We start from the raw sequence: 19,793 nt of genomic DNA, 5'->3' as shown, positions 1-19,793 counted from the left end.
GATAACGCTTGTTTTCTCGTGATCATGAGGTAATTAACTTGTGAGTTTGAGATAATGGCCTATAATATTAAAAGTAATGAAACCATCAGCAGATAACGGAATTAAAAATATATAAGAGCATGGCGGCTCTCGGCATCCGTAGATCAGCCATTAATGTAAACAAGTATTATTATTAAATTATTTGCTTGGTCAAACTACTGTATATTTCATCAATAGTTGAGATATTTTAGTGCAGACCAACGTGGTGGACCGAATGAATAACCAATCGATGCACAATCTCTAAATTAAGTTTGACTAAAGGAAATAAACAAACAATAAAAACATGTTGTATCAAAAATGTATTAAAAATGTATAACAATAAAATTAAGCAACATTCCAAGGCAACAATAAAAAAATAATGTCTTCTGAGTCCTTTGTCGAGCAACTATGTTGAAAATATCACAGAAAATGGAACATTGCGAGTAAAGAGCATCACTGTACAACATCATCCTATGTCCGGCTTTGTAGTGCTTTAAACTGATCTCATTCACGATAGCGTTGATCTTTGTTTAACAGTTAGTCCCTATTAAGCAGGAGACACTACAAAGCTGCTACGAGGGGGCAGATCTCCAAAACCAGAAAAGGGAGAACCATCCCAATGAAATGCCACTTTAAAATAAAAACAACAGAGACTATGAGAAAGCCAGATAAAAAAGTTCCATAGATATGTCCACTGAAAGCATTGCAGCAAAATATATCACAAAGAGTCAAACACATTGCACTGCATAACAGCTACAAGAGAGCCTTGTAAGAGCCCGAAATGTAACACTGACCCGAAATTTAAAAAAATGCAATTAAACCAAAAATGTAATAATGACTATTCGATGTTACAAAATGCTGAGCCCAAAACATAATAACTGTTTGCCCATACTTTGCTAACTTATTACATTTTGGATCAGTATCGAGCAATCAAAATATTTTTCTCCTAATAGTGTAATTATTTTATAAGATTAAAGAGTGAGTCAATAATTTATAAATGAAAGGCCTTATTGCCTTAATGTAAATTGAAGTATCACACACCGCAATTAGCCCTTTAATAATCCATAAATCATTGACTCACTCATTGTTACAATATTAGGAAAATATTACATTTTCCTCACTCCATAATATATTAACTGATCTAAAATGTAATACGTTGTAACATCGTGGGCAAAAGTTTATTTTTCTTAGGTTTTGGGCTCATCATTACGTTACATTACCGACCAGTTATTACATTTTGGGTTTTATTTTTAAAAAATCAATACGTTTTCGGGTCGTTGTTACATTTTACGGTCTCTTACAAGCCTACAAAAGGGGGCAGCGCTGGAGGAGTGATAGTAGTCACACCACGTCCATGCCCAGGCCTCTTGCCACCTCCGTCAGGGCCTGTACCGCCCCGGAAGTCCCGCTACTACTACCGTCGCAGTCCTCCGAAGCTAGTCCTCCAGGCTCCTCTTCGATGTGAGGGATGGTGCTCATGACACAGTAAACGGGAGAGTCACTGCCTCTGGGGCTGGGCTGCGATGACACGTCTTCGTAAGCCGAGAGGTCTGAGGAGCACGAGGAGGAGGAGGAGCTGGAGGAAGGAGAGGAGGATCCGGCGACGGGAGAGCTCCGGCCGCTCTCCGGTGTGACCTCTGCTGCTGTGGCTGTGGCCCTCTGGTTCCTACTGCTGCTGCTGCTGCTGCCTCTCTGACTCTTCCTGAGGCTCTGTGGCTTCTTGGCCATGTTCTTCATGATCTCTTTGGTCACCTCCACCGTCTCAAAGCGCACCATGTTTACTTTCAGGAAGCCGTCCACATCCTTCCTGTACCTGTGAAGAAAGAAAGCAATACATGGAATACAAATGTTTTAGTCTTGTCTTACTTGAATTACATGTGTCTTACTTGTTTTCACACCAGATCAAGAAATGGATTGTAAATTACCAATCGTGCTCACATTAGTTTAGTTTTAGTAGTTTTAGTAGTATTCTTTTTATTGATAGTCTTTATTTAAATATTAGATTTTTTTCATGTGTATTTATATTTTTGTTGTTTCGTATCGTGTTGCATTCTATGTTGAAATGCACGGGGACTGCAGATGGAAATGACGTATGGCTATAATCTGGTACAATGCATATATTCTTTGTGAGATTAATGTTACTTTTGTACATGGTCCCTGACAAATAAACTAAACTAAGTAAAAGATTTAAGAAATGTTTCTTTCAGAGGTAGCTGGCTGTTACCTAAAGCGGGAGTGTCCAGAGGGCCATTTCAGCTCATGCTTCTTGCGAAGGTGAAGAGTGAGAGTGTAACACCAGGAGAAGACCTTATCGCAGATATGGCATTTATATTTGGACATGCCCCCGACCTGTTGGTAAATAAGACGTAAAATAGCAAATGTAACAAAGTTTTGTCATGACTGTTGTGGTGATGTTTGTTTTAAAGATCCATGTTTGGATGACGGACCTCGTGCACTCTCTTGAAGTGGTGGTTCATGGTTTGGAATGTGTGACAAGAATAATCACAACCCTCCACTGTGCAGTGATATACAGTGCCCTCGTTGTGAACCTCTGTGTGCTTTTGTAGATCGCGCTGGTTTTTAAATCTGAAATAAAAACAGAAAATATGATGGCATTATTTTCATTATGACAGAAAAAGTCAGGTTTACAGTCATTACACTACTTTACTACTTAACACAAATATCACATTATAATATCTTTTTCATAGTATAAGTCTTATAGATTGAATCCATACAAATGCCGCGTAGAGTATAAGTACACTTAGCCCTTATTTACCTTGTTTAAACAGTTTGGTCCAATAGCGTTCACACTGTGATGTGTCTATTTTACATATTTAAAAGTGCAGTGCATTTTCTGCAAATCAGATTAGTAAAAATATGTATATAACAGAGACTTTTAAATACACAGATTTTGACTGAAAATGTACAGTAAATGGATAAAAGAAGCAAACAATATTGTGCCACAAACAGCATGTTATTAAACGTTAGTGGGACAGGGATCTCCACTATTGTATCTCTCTAATTTATTCCCTCTGTATATGTCTTCATAACTCCTGTTTTGAAAAATGGCACACAAATAAAGTTTATACATAAGTAATACATACTTACATTTATATAAAAGTAGTTTAAAGATGAATGTTTTTATTGAAATAACTCAAACGTGATATCGCTACTTTTGATGCCAGATTCACGAGAAGACACAGTTTAAAGGGGAGATACGCACGTAACATTTGACAAAGTATTTGCTGAGGCATTATGTTTCTCTTTTTAGTAAACTGGACATGTAATCAACTGGTTTTGAAGGTGTACCTTTTGTCACAGAAGTCACATGGGAAGGGCCGCTCATCGCAGTGGCGGAACCTGATGTGGATCTTCAGAGCCGCTAAAGTGGTGCAGGTCATGTCACAGAGGGGACACTTCACCTGATTCACTGGGAGAAAGGACACACATGTAATAATTAAATAACACATGCCCAAAGGCTCCTTAACAACAGGCCTATAACATATAAATGTGTCTCATCTATCCCGGGAGTGGATCATTTTTAAGAACTGGCATGAAAGAACGTAAAATATTTTGACAAGCCTCTAACGGTGAGTGTGTGAACAAAGTTTAGGATTAGAGTTGTTGAAGAGGATTACCGTGCTGCCGAACATGATCCCTCAGAAGTCGCTCACTGGAAAATGCTTTGCCACAATGTTCACACACCAGAGACTCTGTCCAAATGAGGTAGGTGTAAAGAAGTCAGTAATACCCAATATGCTCAGCATATAGCCATCGTAGAGGAAATTAAAGTGTCTTTCTCACCTACTGGCTCGGCCTGCCTATGTAGGTGGTCGAACAGCTTTGTGTTGCTGGAGAACATACTGCCACATGTGGGACAGGCTACCAGTCTCTCCTGAGTGTGGCTCCGCATGTGCTCTCTCAAACGGTAGCGGATCTTGAAGAAAGCATCACAGCCTGCAATAGAAAACAGGAAATAGAGTGAACACAACACCAGAGAGCATGGGAAGTTGAATGCACCAGGAGCCTCTCCTCCATCGTACCTGTCCAATGGCAGAAGAGAGCCTGCTGTTGTTGTGAGAGGGACTGTGGCTCAGCGCTTTCAACATGATTGTCCACATGTCTGTAGAACCACTCAGGATTGTGAAATGAACTCTGTATGAAGACAACAATATTAGTTGTTGGTTTTTTTATACAATAATTGGTGCAATAAATCGTTGGATGAACCATCATTAACTTCAAACACCTACATCACAGTGCTCCCACTGGCATACGTATCCATCTGATCCTTCGGGGACCAGGTTGTTGCTGTGCAGGCCTTGGTTGCAGCTGGGCAGATCAGGACGGGACTTGAGCAGCTGCGAGCCGACAAACTTGAGCTTACCGTGGTAATTGTGAAAGTAAGCGTGGACCTCCAGCCCAGCAGGGCTACCCATGGATAGAAATTCACATCCTTTCCAGAGACAAGCATACTCATCTAAACAAAGAGAGGCAAAGAAGAAGGTGGATTTGAAGAGTTGAGATTTGATTTGGACAATTGAGTTTGGCGAACCACAAACTTTTAACTAACTCATAAGGGATCATGTCAGTATTTTAAGTAAATTCCTTCAGACTTGCTGTTGCCTTGTTACCCAGACTATCAGTATCAACCAGTCAATGTCACTGTTTGGACTGCTGAATTTTCTTTTTATGAATATTTAAATTTTGATAATTTCATTATTTTGCTCCTGCAAAAAAAAATCCACTCAGGGATAAAAAGTATCTATCTATCTATCTATCTATCTATCTATCTATCTATCTATCTATCTATCTATCTATCTATCTATCCATCTATCTATCTATCTATCTATCTATCTAAATCAAGTAGACATTATTCCACCTAGCAGTTCCAAAACAAATGATTTTCAAGTGGATGAGGCTGTTGGGAAGGTGCCTTGTCAGTTGTGTGGGAAGAAAATAGCGGTTGAAAAAGGATGCACAACTAATTTGTTTGGTCCCCTGAATGTAGCAAAAGATGACAAGTTCATGGCCAAGAAATAGAAGTCGTAACATAGATGTTAAAATCAATAACATTGATTGCAGGGTGATTGATTTTCAGCCTAGCTCCATGTGTTTGTCCTCTTTTGTTTTTGTACTCACTCACCTAGCTCCTCTAAGGCGTCGTTGTCTCCCAGGTAATCCTTTAAATGCACTGACATGTGGTCGCTCAGCTCCTCCATGGTGCGGCCCTTGTAGCTGCATGAAGCCCACTCACAGCCCACCTCAAAGTTGTCCAGTCGCTTAGTAGTCATCATGATGGCGATCAGTGTGTGCACTGCTGCTGCTGCTGCTCACACCCAATCCTGACCATGTAGCCTACACATAGAAACATATCGCGAGTCATTTTAACAAAGAGGAAAACATAAACTGTAGGCTACAATAACTAAGGTAAGTAGAAATATCAATTAGTTGTTGCATATTGCAAACTAGAGGCGAATTCAAATGTAGACATGGATGCTGTTTTAACCAACGTCAGCTCAAGTTAGCTGCAGATTAAACTACCTCCAATTCATTTACAAGCGTTTTTAAATGTGCAACTGTTAACTAGCTAAGGAACATGGCTGAACCAACTGATGAATAGTTCTAGCTTGGTGTGTTGGGTGGTAACATTTTTAGGATGTTTGGCCAACAGTCGAGCTCCCGCTCAACCTGTCAGGTTCTGTATCTTTGTCGGACTTCTCCCAAACAGCTAGCTAACCTCACTTTAATGGTCATTTTCTTACACAAGGAATCTTTGACATTTTAAAGGGAGACTATGTAAACACACACTAATGTTTCCTGCGCTTATGAAGTTGTTTTAAATGCATCTTACGAGGTTTTAATGTCACTTGCAGCAGCAGCAGTTTTGTGTCTCTTCCCTCCTCTGAGCTTGTCTGGCTTTGTTTATTTCCTGTCGATTTTCTTCTTCGTCTGTGTTTTGAAACTAGTGCCAAGAAAACCATAGCGCCAACTAGTGCACCGGAGTCACCCGGCAACTACTACAGGAAACGGGAGGGACCTGATACACACTGGGTAAAATAAATTGCTACAGTATTTTACAGTGACAGTGAAGAGCCACTTCTTCTTTTGTTTGTTTTGTTGCAGGCCTATTATAGGAGTGGTTAAATTAAAAGTCGGCATGCCTAATTTACATTACCACCAAACTCTATGTAGCCTAATAACCTCTTCCATAGTCTCCCCTTTCCATGGTCGACTCAAGTGCCTAATAATGAAACAGGCTAAACAGCCATAAGTATAACAGCTTTAACCCTATAGCCTATATTCTTACTCCACTTGGTAATTATGTGTTGAAAAGATTTGTATTGCATTCATGTTATGTTGCATTCCTATGTTTAGTAAGCAAAATTCCAAGATTGTGGATGCATTAGGTGATAGCCTGATTTATAAATCCATATAAATATATGAATATTTCATTTTGGAAAAACATCCATTAATGAATGCTACCTTGCCATTGATCAATTGGTTGACAACAGATGTTCTGTTAGCTATCTGCCATCACTTTTTCAGGTGTAGTTTCACTCTCACATTTAATATGTTGCAAGGTTTCTTTTCATTGTCAAGTTTAGGCGGTTGTCCGTGATATCAACAAAGTTTGGAGCCAAGCATGAAGAGAGGTCGTTTATGCCTGGAGGAAGTAGGCTACATATCCCATCCTGCCTGCGGGCACCAGACACTTCTCAAATACGGAAGGTTAAGGAGAAATAATTCTGAGCTACTTTGCTTGGTCCGCAGCCGCCTTACTCTTTATCTCTGCACGATCCTTTTATATTAGTTTGTGCAATAATCTCATCCACTAGAGGTCATCATCTGCTGACTATGAGCACCACAGCATGCCACGCCTTGCATGTCCGAGAAATACAATATGTTTAAGAGGGTGCACGCAAGTCACGCAATGTTGCAAACTGACCTCAATAATGCAGGTGTTCAAAATAACTTTTAATGTTGTGGTGTACAGTTCATCCAATCTGAATTTCTTCAGGCAGACACATTTGTGTCAATGAAGGATCTGATGCAAACTCAAAAATTGGGAACACCACTGTTTCCACATATGGGAGTGGCCGCATGCTGTTAATTGGCTGAACATTTAGTCTACACAGGGCCGGCCCTGACCAATTTGGCGCCCTAGGCAAGATTTTAGCTGGCGCCCCCCATTGCATTGCAGTCAGGTCCACCACTGTTCATACACTCACACAGAACTGGATAGCTTTGTCATTTCATTTTATTTTAGATAGAAAATAACCCACAAAATAAAAACCATATTACAAAACAAGTGACATAACATTAAAAAATGAATACAATATTACGATTTGCACAGAAAAATGCAGACGTTAAAATTTAAAATGATAATCTATTACAAGTATAGTTTAAATAATTCATAACTTTGCATTGAATATAATTCCACACAAAAGCTATATTACAAAATTAAATGACAGAGACCTCTGGTTTGTACTGCTATTTAACTTGATTCCAACAGAGAGCTGTGTACATTTAGATTTTAAGACCTCATCTTCATATCTCAACAAGCTCACCTCACCTTGCTACAGCCTGACTACTCTTGCCTTTGGGTCTATTGGTGAAGCCTTTATTCCTCATGCTGCATCACTGGGCTGTGCTAAGGTGGAGAAGATGTCTGCAGGACAGGTGGCTCAAAGTATTTCAAATGAAAACCTGAAGAGAAAAGAGAAGTATACATGTTGTTACATTATTTATATTAAGACATGGTGAAAAGCTTTAAAATGGAAATGAGATAAGATTAAACTCTTGTCATTAAAATGAAATGCAGTTTAGCATCCAACCAGAGTGAAGAGAAGCAGTAACTAATGGAACGCTATAGGTAAGGTACAATCAAACGGAAAAGTTTGCTCCTGCTTTTTATTAAATCAGAATCAAGCCTTCTGATGATATCTCATGGCTTTATGTATAGCACTTTGATTTACCTTGTGTTGAAAAGTGCCTCACAAATAAACTTGACTTGCCTCAGGTATGCAATATTAACAGTTATTATAGCCTACTGTGCACTTTTAACACTGATGTAAACTAACACAAGGTTGACAACCATTAATTATAGTGGAAAAGGAATAGCTTTCTAATAACCATTACAAGCAGTGCAAACTTTGGCAAGTTATGACGGGATGTAGGCTACCTGAAAAATCTTTCTAAATGTCTCTGATGAATTTAAGCTGGGAGTAACGTTACCCATCTTCCAAAAGTAAGCTAGCAAGTTAACACGGCTAAAACAATGCAGCACACTATTCATTCATCACATTAACGTCACTGTAGGCCTACCTCTGTCTTTGTCACGTTTTTCCTCGTCTTCTTTTCCTTTTCAGAGAGCTTTTCTCTTTTTGACATGGTGTTCGCTCTTTTCTTCCGGTTCCGACCGGTGATCATGGACATATAAAGAAGGTTCAGATACCTGGCTGATCGCCAGAAATCTGGAAGAGTCTATCGGAGGAGGGGGGGGGGGGGGCGCTTCAATTTTTTTTTATAGTTTGTCTATCCTCAGTAGTTGTCATAGTTTAAGCTTAACTCATATTTTGAAATTATAGTATTAACAGTATTAGTAAAAGAAAATTAAAATAAAGTTTTGGTAGCCCTTTTTTTTTTTTTTTTTTTTAGCGGCGCCCCCTGCGGATGGATGCGCCCCTAGCATTTGCCTATACTGCCTATGCCCAGGGCCGGGCCTGAGTCTACATGCACATTTTATGGCTGCCATTGTCACATAAATGGGTCAAGAGACATCCTTTTTTTTTTGTTATAACAGGCTGTTTCAATGAGACAAAACTGGACACCCACATGATATAGTAGAGTATACTATACTCAATACACGTGAGAGAAGTTCATGAAACCCTTTTAGCGCAAGAAAATAAGCTATGTGGTTAGACTTTAAAGACAAGCCTTTAGAGAGGACAGAGCTTAGGCAGTGCCAGTGCCATCGTTGATCTGATATTCAATATTTCATGCTCCTCTGCAAACATAAGGGCCCATAACAGCTGAATTATTCATGCAGTTTTATGTCAGGATGACTGATTCACAGGAAAATGACCACAAGTCTCCAAAAGCTTGCAAAGCTATTCAACTGAAAAATAACCTCATGATGTCTTTTCCATTTTCTCCTTTATTTCATTGAAAATGTATCTTTTATTTTAAAGAGGAGGCCATTTTGCATCTCTTAGTTAATAACTGAACTAAATAGATAGAAAAATTAACTTATGCACATGGAGGAAAATATCCTTTAGATTGCTCTAGATGTTAGCTGAGTTTTGAGGATTGAAATGTCTGCAGTTCATATGCCTATGTACTGTATACCTTCCATTCTGCACTTACTTTGGCCTCTAGGAGTGCTGTGACAAAGGAAACAGGCCTGAAAAATGATTTCCATGATTTCACTTCCACGAATCATAGTTCAACAAATCAAATATGGTGAATTTTTTGTTAAAATATAAAAAAATTAGTGCAATGTAGTCCAAATTTGCTTGGAAAAAATGTATAACCCTCTTATGTATAACCTTTCATATACTGATAATATATAGGCCTATGTAATATATATTTTTCTGAATGACATCATAACAGTGAGCATGATGCTGCAATTTTGAATTCAGTAAATTGTTGCCGATTTCCCAAATCCTTGAAAGGAGTTCAGTCAGAGACATAAACATATGAACTCTTCCAAGAAATTGCTTCATTGACTAATTCTAGAATATACTTATAAACATATGCTTTACTATTATTTAAAAAAACACATATAGTACATTAGGTTTTGGGAATAATATCCCTTAGTCATTTTCTATTATATAGAAAAACTGTTTTTGAATAGTTGGGAGTTACACTATCATTACTATAGGCTGATGCATCAAATACAATTGTTTATTTTAAAACAGTTTTCTAATTTAACACATTTTGCAACGATTCTGCGTCTCTAAAGAAATATTGTGTTAGTTAATGGTTGTGAAGGAAGATATATTTTATTCAATTTCCAGAACGCATGTAATAAATACTAATGCCTATACACAATATGAAACAATAAATCACAACACTGAAATTGTATCATGACTTTTAATCAGAGTTCATTCAGAGCAAGCTGAGAATACAAGCACAACACCACAACATGTCTGCAGCGGTATGACATTGTCGTATCAACACCTCACTCTGGTCTGACTTTACACACGCGCAGTCCAAAACCAGACAGCATAGGATGAGAGATATAGCACCAGGGTGTCGGAGTGCATAGCAGCACGTCTAGTGGTTGGGTCAGACTTGATTCTAGCAGGCAGCAGGCTGTAGAGGTCGGACACAAGAAACTTGCTCACTCACTCACTCACTCACTCAAACATACACACAGAAGCAGACTCACGGTGGGTAGTGTTCAACTCGGCCCCTGGCACACTGTAGCCATGTTGGCCACTGTAAGACGACTGTGTTACAGTAACAACAAGAGATGGAAGAGCATGAAGACAGTTCAGTAAAAACACCCCATGTCAAGCCCACGATGAACGGATGTGATTTTGAGCATTTTCAAAGAGCTGAACTACAAGTCCTGACCCATCTCTTGTCCTTCTACACCTGGATAGATCAGCCCTAACCGAGTGAAAATGACTGACTAAAAACAGTAGGTTCTTCTTCGACAGGCATATATGCATCGTGGATTTTTTCTTATTATTTTTGCACAATTACAGCGTCACAGCTCAGAGGAGAAGATGGAGTGCAATGTGACAAAAATACTGAGTCATCGTAAAACTGCAGTATTCGCATCAAATCGAAGAAGGATATATTTCTGTGTGAAACCAGATTGCTGGTGTGGTTTGTTTTTATAGCTTTTAACAGCCACTAGACTATGATGTGACTAACTGTTGAGTTATTCTGTGTGACCAATATCTATTACTACACATGCATTATATTTGGGAAAAAAGGTCTTGCCCCTATACATTTATCTTTAATGGCTCAATTTACAAGCTAAAATGTGATTGTGGCATATAGTCTGCTTAAATGTTTGCTACTCAACCAAAAATAAAGACGGGGTCCTGCATGCAAGCTGCTGTAGCAATCATATTACATTTCATTTGGTTTCTTAGCAACCAAACTGATGAAATCAGATATCATCCGGAACAATGAAATGAAAACCAGGACCATACAGCGGAGGCAATGTAACTAGGAAACGCAACCATAAAACAAGGGTTTGTACTTTTTCACAAAACCTCTCATGTGATGCAGTCTCAGTGAAAAAAACATCCCCTTGACATTTTCTACAATCATTTTAATATTGGTCTGAACAGTCATCCATTCAGACAAAGGTAAAAATGCCCTTTTATACACACATTACATGTGTAGCGATGGCTCTTTTGTTTGATGCCAAAGAGAACTCATAGAGACAATGTGCAATGTATGTGCTCAATAATGCAAAGCGGTTCTGTGCACCAAAACACAAGGAATCACAAATGTTTACACGTTTTACATCCGCACGTTCAGACACACTGTTTTACAGTGAAATTGTTTGCATTAGTCTAAAAGCTCAACATCAGTGCCCATTCAAAGGTGAACAATATATGACGGGACAGCCAAAACAACAGGAAAGGAAATAAACCAAAGGGGAAAATTTGCTTAATTTGTCAACCAGCCATTTTTTAGTACAACTACTTCTACTGCTTTGCTTCAGCCAGTCTGTTGCTGATCTCTTTGCTCTTCTTTGTGACAGCTCCATCTGGTTTGGGTTCTACGGCGCCCAAAGATGATTTCTTCTTGGCTGACTGGGTACTAGCAATTTGCTTCTCTTTTGATTTTTTCACCATCTTCCCTGTTGTTGTCGTTGGTGTCTTTTTGGGTTTGGCGCGAGACCCGGGTTTATCCGTCTGAAAGATAAAGAATTACTGAGATTAAACTCAATAAATAGTTAGTTTCACCTAAACTTGTGCTAAAGCAATAGTTTGATATTCTGGAAAAATGCACATATTTGCTTTCTTTTTAGCTGAGAGTTAGATGAGAAGATGGATACCAATCTCATGTTGGCCAATTAAACATGAAACTACAGCCAGCAGTCCATCAGCATAGCTTAGCATAAAGACTGGAAACAGCTATTCTGATTCTGTCTTAAGGTTGTTGTTTTTTTGGCTGGATATCAATGACTTCCTGGAGTCTGGCTGTCTTGGAGAGACAAGGTCTAAAATAATCTGCTGATAAAGCTTCATGTTATCAGATATTTGACAAGCATCAAACTTGTCATTGAACTCTCAGTAAAAAAAAAAAAGCAAAAAAATGCATCTTCAAAACTATTCCTTTAAATGGTTTCTTAAATCATGGAGACCTTAATTCATGGCAGCCCTATTTTAGCATGCAATACATACCTTTTCTTTTTTCCTGTTATGTACGATAATGACCGCAAATGTCACCATATGGTAGGTGATATTTGCATTATGTGGTTAGTGCAATTAAGATAGTACAAAAACAAAAACAGCACTTATGGTGGATGTGTGCCTTTTCATTCATCAAACAGTGGTTCCTGCAGTTTTTCATTAAAATCAACTTTTAAAGAAAACTTCACATACTGTACAAAATACATAGTTTATACTGGTAATGCTTGTTATACCCTTAAGATAATGGAATATTTTAGTTACATTTAACCGTAAAAGAGTGGTGGCAAAAACCTAGATGCTTATGAAAGCATGATCACTGGCTAAAATTCCCAAAACGAATGGGGAAAGTGTGGGTGCAGAGACAAATTGTCTCTTGAGCAAGGCACTTAGCTTCTTTTCTGCAAGAGCTGCCGCAATCATAAAATATTCTGGATAAGCCCCAAGATGTTCAATATTGTATGAATGAGTTGCTGTGCAGCAAAAAAGTTGCAAACATGCTCAACTTTTGCTGGATAAATAAACCTTAAAAAACCTGTATATTGTAGGAAATGAAAAATGTTGGTTGAAAGCGGATTGTGACGGGAAAGGCCATATTTCTGTGAATAAAAAGGGTTGTCGTGCAAGTTAGTGGTGCAAATTGGTTTATGTATATTTTGTTGCCACAGACATTTAAGGTGGAATTAAGAAGAATAAGTTAATACTGGGTTGGGAATTATGTCCATAACCCCATAACACTTAAAACCCTTTGCCCTCTGCACCATAATGTTCAGCCATTTTCACTAAACAGTCCAGATAAGATTAGACACATTTACTAATTTTTTACTAAACATTCTTAGATATTCACGACTGCATCATGCTCAGCTGCAAACTGCGACCACACAATCACACATCAAAGGCCGAAAAGGATAACATCATCTGCAAACAAGTGTTACCACCGCCCAATACCAAAAATGTGCTATACCATACACCACACATAATTTTGAGCCAATTGATTGCAGCCATTTAAATCTCATGTAATTAATTATAATTAGCCTCAAACATGGTAACCATACCAAACATAGAGCCTTATGGCGCTTTTCCACTGCATGGTATCAACTCAACTCGACTTGACTCAACTCGCATTATTGGCGTTTCCACCGCGAAAACATGGTACCTGGTCCCTGCAGCGGCTGCTTTTTTTGGTATCGCCTCGCTCTGGGTTCCAAGCGAGCTGAGCCGATGCTAAAAAGTGACGTCGGCAGACAGCCGGCCGCTGATTGGCCAGACGGTAGTCTCTGGCCAGACGGTAGTCTCTGGCCAATCAGTGGCCGGCCATCTGCCGACGCTTCTGATTGGCCAGAGACTACCGGCTTCCTTCTGTTGTTTATTCTCCCCAACTCTCCGGGGGCCTGTTGCGTAAAACCAAGATAAGGGATTAACCTAGGATATTTCGGTTATCCTGGCTTGCGTTAGCCATGATCCAGTTGCATAAAAGCGGATGGACATAAATTACCATGGAGATTTATCCTTTACGTTTAGCCTGGTCCCGACCAGGCTAAACGTAAAGGATAAACTTATTTTGTTGCCTGATTGGCTGTCACTCCGATCTGAAATCAAGGTGTTTAACAGTTATTCCATGATCTTCTGTGTACTGCTTTATTTTCATTAGCCTGTTTTAAGGTACCACATAAAATACTGCATTGTCATTTAGTTAAATAGTTCTTCTTTTTTATTTATTTAACCCGAACCATTTATAATTAACTTAATTATAATTAGATTAAGATGCGATGATATAAATTATAATAATGTATGTGATAGTCTGTTCATATTGCGGGCTATATTTATACAATTGATTATCGATGGCAGATGACGTTGCATATGTGGGTCAAATAAATTCACTTTGTACTTATAACTATATCGAGGTGCATCTAAAACAAAATTCATTATCAATGAAAAATTGCTTTTTTCTGTAATTGAATTCAAAAAGTGAAACTTAAATATATTCTATAAATTCATTACACATGAAGTGAAATTAATCTAGAATAAACATACTTTTCAGAAGGTCAACATTTCTGTATTATAAATCCTTTTGGTAACACTTTACAATAAGGTACACAAAAAAAGAATAGTTACCCTTTTTTGAAAGGTAAACTTACCTTTTAAAAAGGTAAACTAACCTTTTATGAAAGGTAAACTAACCTTTTTAAAAGGGTAACTACTCTTTTTTTGTGTACCTTATTGTAAAGTGTTACCATCCTTTTTCTGGTTGGTTGTATGTAATATTCTAATATTTTGAGATACTGGATTTTTTATTCCATGATCAATCAATCATCCAAAAAAAAGGCCTTGCATATTTCACTTTGTGTAATGAATCTATGAAAGTTTCACTTTTTGAATGGACTTTCCATTTTTTTAGATGCACCTGCAGACTGCTCACTGTCAACTATTTTATCATAAAACAATGCAGGGACATCAAGATCAGTCAGCAGACAATACATCTTCTGTATGAAATGAACTGCCCCCTGATTTACGGTTTAAACTAGCAAGGCATTGTGGGAAAATGGGCCGTCTTTTCCATTTTTACATCAGTAAATCTGTGTTCAATCTCTGGGTCTACTTCTGAAAGCTGTGGGCTGGCACTTAACAGAATTACTTACACCTGGCTTGACAAAGCGGGCCCTTTTGATCCTGGATTGGCGTTTACTGATTACCTCAATAAAATATTCAGGCTCAGACACGGCTTGCATTTGAAAACACGTATCCTGAAACAAGCACTAAACAGTCAACTTTATCATGCCGTGTTTACGTGCGGATGTATGTGACGCATCCCTACAGCTGACTGTGTGGCAGAGTTACACATCGGTACACCAACCCTCCCTTTTAATGGCCCGTCACAATATTCTTCTACTACTTTTAGCAAACAGATACAAGGGGGGTATTTCTTAAACATTTTTCATCCGTGTTTTTGGCGGTTGGTTCAGTTAATAGTGCAGCAACTGCTTGTCATTTCTGCTTTGCTACTTTGCTCCGGAGTTGGCTTTCAGCCCCTTTGACGACCCCGCCCACATTCAGGAGGTACTATTTGCAGTGGAAAACGACCCGTGCTGCTACCAAACCAAGTTGAACTGAGTCGAGTTGAGTCGAGTCGAGCTACATGTGCGGTGGAAAAGCGCCAATAAACAGTGCAGGTCTGTTTAAATTTGAACTAATCAAATGAGAAGTTTTTACTTTTTCTGAGGCAATAAACTGTTCTAATCTTATCTGTAACGTGATGATATCATCAAACCTTCTTTGTTTCTTCTATCTATATGATGAATCCACCCTCTTGCATTAACTCACAGAATATGCTTTTTTTTGGAGTAAAGGGTGGGGGGTAGTGCGAGCTGAGAGGTGGGCAAACAGTGAAGATGTGGCTGATGTAGGGTTTTTTGCAGGATTGCATCTGGCAGCTGGGTGACACGTGACTGTGGCTGGTACTGGCCAAGGCGCATACTGTCTGTGTGTGATTGTGTGTGTGTGTTGTGTTGTGTGTGTTCATGTGCGTGTGTGTGTGTATAGTATGGTCGTTTGCGTACGATCCGTTTTGAGGTCAGCCACCATGCCTTCTAGAAGAAACAGAGAACGAACCTGACTACAGCAGATTTAGAACAGAGCTGCTCTCAGTCTCTGAGAAGTCCTACAAGGATGAGAGAGGGAGCTGCCATATGAACAACTACAGACACATGATTAACCATTATTTTTCTTTGTGGATTACATGCACGCAACGTACCAACTAAATTAAAAACAAATTCAAGTGAAGGGCTACTTTGACATGGGATGAAGTCACCTACCATAATCCCAAAGTTTGAAAAATTAATGTAATATTTAAAACTGAAGCAATCAATATTTCATGTATTGGTATGTAATTAACGCTCAATTACCTAGAGATACTGTTTGGGAAAATACAATATACAGAACTATTATTTAAACATATTACAGGCTGATTTTAACACATAATTGAATAATAATATAATAGTAACAAATGCTTGTTTTGGCATTTAAAATGTCTACAAATTGAGGTATAAAGCCGTTTAGTCTGTGTTTAAATAAGACTGAGAAGCAATGACCTGCCATCAGGCCATGACTTGGATGGCATGAAAGATGACACTTACATACAGCAACGCTTCCAGTAAGTAAGAACTCAAGCTCACAGCAGAGTAAAAAGGACAAACAACGGGTTAATCGCAAATTACTAAAACCTGGGGTAGGACTGTTTAAGTTTAAGACACAACATGAAACTCATCTGATGGCAAATGTCAGTACCAGTATTTCACAGACCTGCACTAACAACAGTGTACATGTCCGTGGACGTGCCCTCACCTTGGCGGCATCCTTGCCAGGCTCACTATACAGGCTGCGTATCCTCCTGCGCTCCAACAGCTTGTTGTCGGTGGGGTGAGCCTTCACCTGCTCACCCTTGTATGTGGCACTGTAGCTGGTCTCCCGGCTGCTTTCCTCCACTGGGGGTTTGTACTGAGATGGAGCTTTGATAGCCTTCACTGGTTTCACATCCTTATACGCTTTAAACTCAGTCCTAAGAAAAAAACGGAGAAAGCAGACAGAGAGGTTTCTACAGCTGCAACTTTAAGGATCAGTTTCATTATCGATATGGGTTTTGGCCTGTTATTTTATTGTTGCGGAATGATTCAAATTTGGTTATCAAGTATATGAATAGTTATTTTCTGTGAACAATCATAAAACATAAGAGGGGGTTAGGACCAGAACAGTTTTCAACTTCTTCCTATCCCTTTTTAACATGAACAATATCATTTAAGATATGTATTTGTTTGATTGTTGTATGTGTTTGTTTTTATTTAATTTATTACCTTTTTAACTGCTCATTTGTTTTATTTTGTTTGTATTAGTTTTAACATGTTCAATAAATTAAAGAAAAATTTGATGATTAGCTTTTATAGTCAAACTAATTGAATAATTGTTTCCACTCTAAAAAGGTTTACTGTACCCTTTAAATGTTGAAAACATTGGAGGTTTTCCATACTGCCTTTCAAGAACGTCATCCCTAATTGTGCTGCATATCATGCAACATAAAACTTAATGACTCTCCAATAATGTTAACTGGTACTAACAAAATAGCAAGTCTACAATGGGTTTCCATTCAGTGACTACAAAATATTTTATTTACAATCAAATCAAAATGAATGCCTAAAACAGTTCAAAGATAAAGGTCATGTGGTTTTATGTCGCCTGCCTCTAACCATTGGCATTTAATGCATTATGCAATCAGACTTTTGTTTTATTGCTTAGAATGCACATCACAATTCCACTTTAAAGAGTGGCACATTATATTTAGTGCAGGTAATGGTAATTTTGGAATAGGTTACTCTACATGATAGCACTGGTATTAACTTCAATATTGTAGTTTGGCAGATTGATGACAGCTGGTCTTTTTAACTTGCATGCATTATGCATCCACCAATTTAATTCAGAAGAAGCCTGTGCATATAAACCATATTAAGACACATGATTACATTTAGACCTTTTTACTGGCTGTACTCATGCATGGGCCGCTGCATTGATTTGGTATAGTGCTCTTCTTAGGGAGGACAAAGCAGGAAAAAGAAGATAAATCAATAGCCTAATGTATCCTTTATCTGTGGCCATATCAGTTTGCTTTGAGATCACTGGAGATTGAAAGAAGAGAGCATGCATCCCCTACTAATCTCTAACTGATGTCTCATCACTGGACAGAGCTGTGTGTGGCACACAGAGGCTGCTCTTTGGGACAATGTTGAATGCACTTGTATGCAGCACTGTCTATATCCTTAGAAATAAAAGGCCTCAGTTGTAATGTAAAGTCAAATGAAAAAAACAACCACACAATTCTGCCAACCCCCACAGCTGCATGAAGATCATTGCTCGCACTCTTGCACAATTATTTACCTGTAGCTGCTGGAAGAAGTCACCTCCTTTATCTGTCTGTTGAGAGCGTCTGCAGCTGCTCTGCCTTTCTTCTGCTCGGCGCTCGCATCCGCGGCCACCTGCCCCTCCGTCTTTTCTCCCGCCGGTCTCTCTGCAGATTTCTCCCTCGTAGAGCTCCTCTTCGTCTGCTCCTTGGCCTCTTTCACTTGCATTTTCTCCTCGATCTCGCACTTCTCTACACCGCTCTCGGCCTCGGTGGCGGCAGCGTGCTCCAGCTTGGCGGTGCCCGCGCTCCGCTCCGGCCCGCCGGAGGTGGCAGCGGCGGTGGGGCTGGGTTTGGGGATCCAGGGGTGGTCGTGCTTCTTCGGAATAGGCCAGGGCTTGTAATCCTTCTGATACTGGGTTACGTTATTGAACGGTGCCGCCGAGAGATGGTACTCGTCCCTGGGTTTGCAACTGGGCTCGGGGCGAACTCTCCACGCCTTGAAGTCTTGGCGCATGACGGACGCAGTAGAGCCATCTTTGCCCGCTGCGGCAGACGTCGCGGGCGGTGCCTTCCCAGCATCCTGCTCGCCGGGATGGGGCTGCTGGCTCTCTATACCAATGGCCCCGGCCCTCTTCTGTCTCGGCTGGGGGCGATGCAGATGCTGCACGTCGGCCACATCCGCGTATTTGGTGAAAACCAAAGGCACCGAGATGTCTCCTTTATCCAGCTCGGTCCAAAGGCGGTTGATGCAGCAAGCACGCGTAAGGCACGGCCATGCCATGATGATAAATAGGCTACTAGGAAGGCGAACAGGAGAAAGATGCACGCACACAAGAAAAACAAGATCAGGGATGAACGTGTGAATAAACGTCCTACTCACGACTCGAAGGCTTGCAAGTGCTCGCTCCCTCACCCTGTGCCTCTCAAAATTTGTCCAGTCAGGGTTGTTTCTCCTTTTAGCTTTATGTGGCCTAATTCTCAAGTGATTAAATACAAGATATTTGACCAAGGAAAGTAAAGCCCCCCCCACGCATCCCCTCTGTCTCCCCTCCTGCAGGCTATTTGTTCTTATTTGAAGTTTGAAATGGACTTCGCTGTGGAGCGCACATTGCCGTCTGGTTGCGCATCAAAGCGACCCCACCCACATTAGTGTGATGCTCGGAGATGCCCGGGGTCTGCACTGTGTGAGTCTGCACGGTGAACTATCACCTGAGCTCGTCACAGTCTGGCCAGTGAGGAAGGGAGGAGGCAGGTTTAACCCCTGTGCTGCCGTGTGACAAAACGCCAACAAGACAACTGCAAATGCAACAACCACAGAAGGAAATGGCCGATAATATTGCTGCAAAAACAAACAAAAAAACTAAGCTTTAGGCCAAATATTTACAAACATTCATATTTATTATTTCCACACTTTGTTTTCGGAACATTTTAATGTCTAAAAATTAAGTAGGCCTATGCATTCAACTGAAGAAAGAAAAAACATTTTGTCACAAAGCTGACTCAAA

General features: G+C 39.6%; 2 protein-coding genes across 2 annotated transcripts; both read right to left on the bottom strand.

Moving 5' to 3' along the window:
* Positions 1-395: 395 nt before the first annotated feature.
* Positions 396-5,929, bottom strand: LOC307248717 (histone H4 transcription factor). Its single transcript, XM_080025191.1, has 10 exons — positions 5,870-5,929; positions 5,162-5,373; positions 4,269-4,495; positions 4,062-4,173; positions 3,823-3,975; positions 3,657-3,731; positions 3,328-3,448; positions 2,466-2,604; positions 2,243-2,367; positions 396-1,831 (listed from the first exon to the last, which is right to left on the bottom strand). Exons 2-10 carry the CDS (start codon positions 5,310-5,312, stop codon positions 1,360-1,362), a joined length of 1,575 nt encoding a protein of 524 aa, XP_079881317.1. The 5' UTR covers positions 5,313-5,373; positions 5,870-5,929; the 3' UTR covers positions 396-1,359.
* Positions 5,930-10,232: 4,303 nt separating this feature from the next.
* map6b (microtubule-associated protein 6b) lies at positions 10,233-19,249 on the bottom strand. The gene is made up of 3 exons (XM_080025078.1): positions 18,324-19,249; positions 16,743-16,956; positions 10,233-11,903 (listed from the first exon to the last, which is right to left on the bottom strand). Exons 1-3 carry the CDS (start codon positions 19,067-19,069, stop codon positions 11,694-11,696), a joined length of 1,170 nt encoding a protein of 389 aa, XP_079881204.1. The 5' UTR covers positions 19,070-19,249; the 3' UTR covers positions 10,233-11,693.
* Positions 19,250-19,793: the final 544 nt, after the last annotated feature.

The sequence above is a fragment of the Ammodytes marinus genome (assembly GCF_949987685.1).
Source record: "Ammodytes marinus genome assembly, chromosome: 3".
Lineage (NCBI taxonomy): Eukaryota > Metazoa > Chordata > Actinopteri > Uranoscopiformes > Ammodytidae > Ammodytes > Ammodytes marinus.
The sequence above is the reverse complement of the archived record's forward strand: the minus strand, read 5'-3'. Positions and strand labels throughout refer to the sequence as shown.

Excerpts from the sequence above, each read along its gene's own strand:
- map6b (XM_080025078.1), bottom strand. The coding sequence starts at position 19,069 with ATGGCATGGCCGTGCCTTACGCGTGCTTGCTGCATCAACCGCCTTTGG. Across the intron at positions 16,957-18,323 it reads ACTTCTTCCAGCAGCTACAG|GACTGAGTTTAAAGCGTATA; the intron begins GTAAATAATTGT and ends TTTTTTTCTTAG. Across the intron at positions 11,904-16,742 it reads CTGGCAAGGATGCCGCCAAG|ACGGATAAACCCGGGTCTCG; the intron begins GTGAGGGCACGT and ends TTTATCTTTCAG.
- LOC307248717 (XM_080025191.1), bottom strand. The coding sequence starts at position 5,312 with ATGATGACTACTAAGCGACTGGACAACTTTGAGGTGGGCTGTGAGTGG. Across the intron at positions 4,174-4,268 it reads GCCAGTGGGAGCACTGTGAT|AGTTCATTTCACAATCCTGA; the intron begins GTAGGTGTTTGA and ends GTCTTCATACAG. Across the intron at positions 1,832-2,242 it reads TCTGGACACTCCCGCTTTAG|GTACAGGAAGGATGTGGACG; the intron begins GTAACAGCCAGC and ends CTTTCTTCACAG.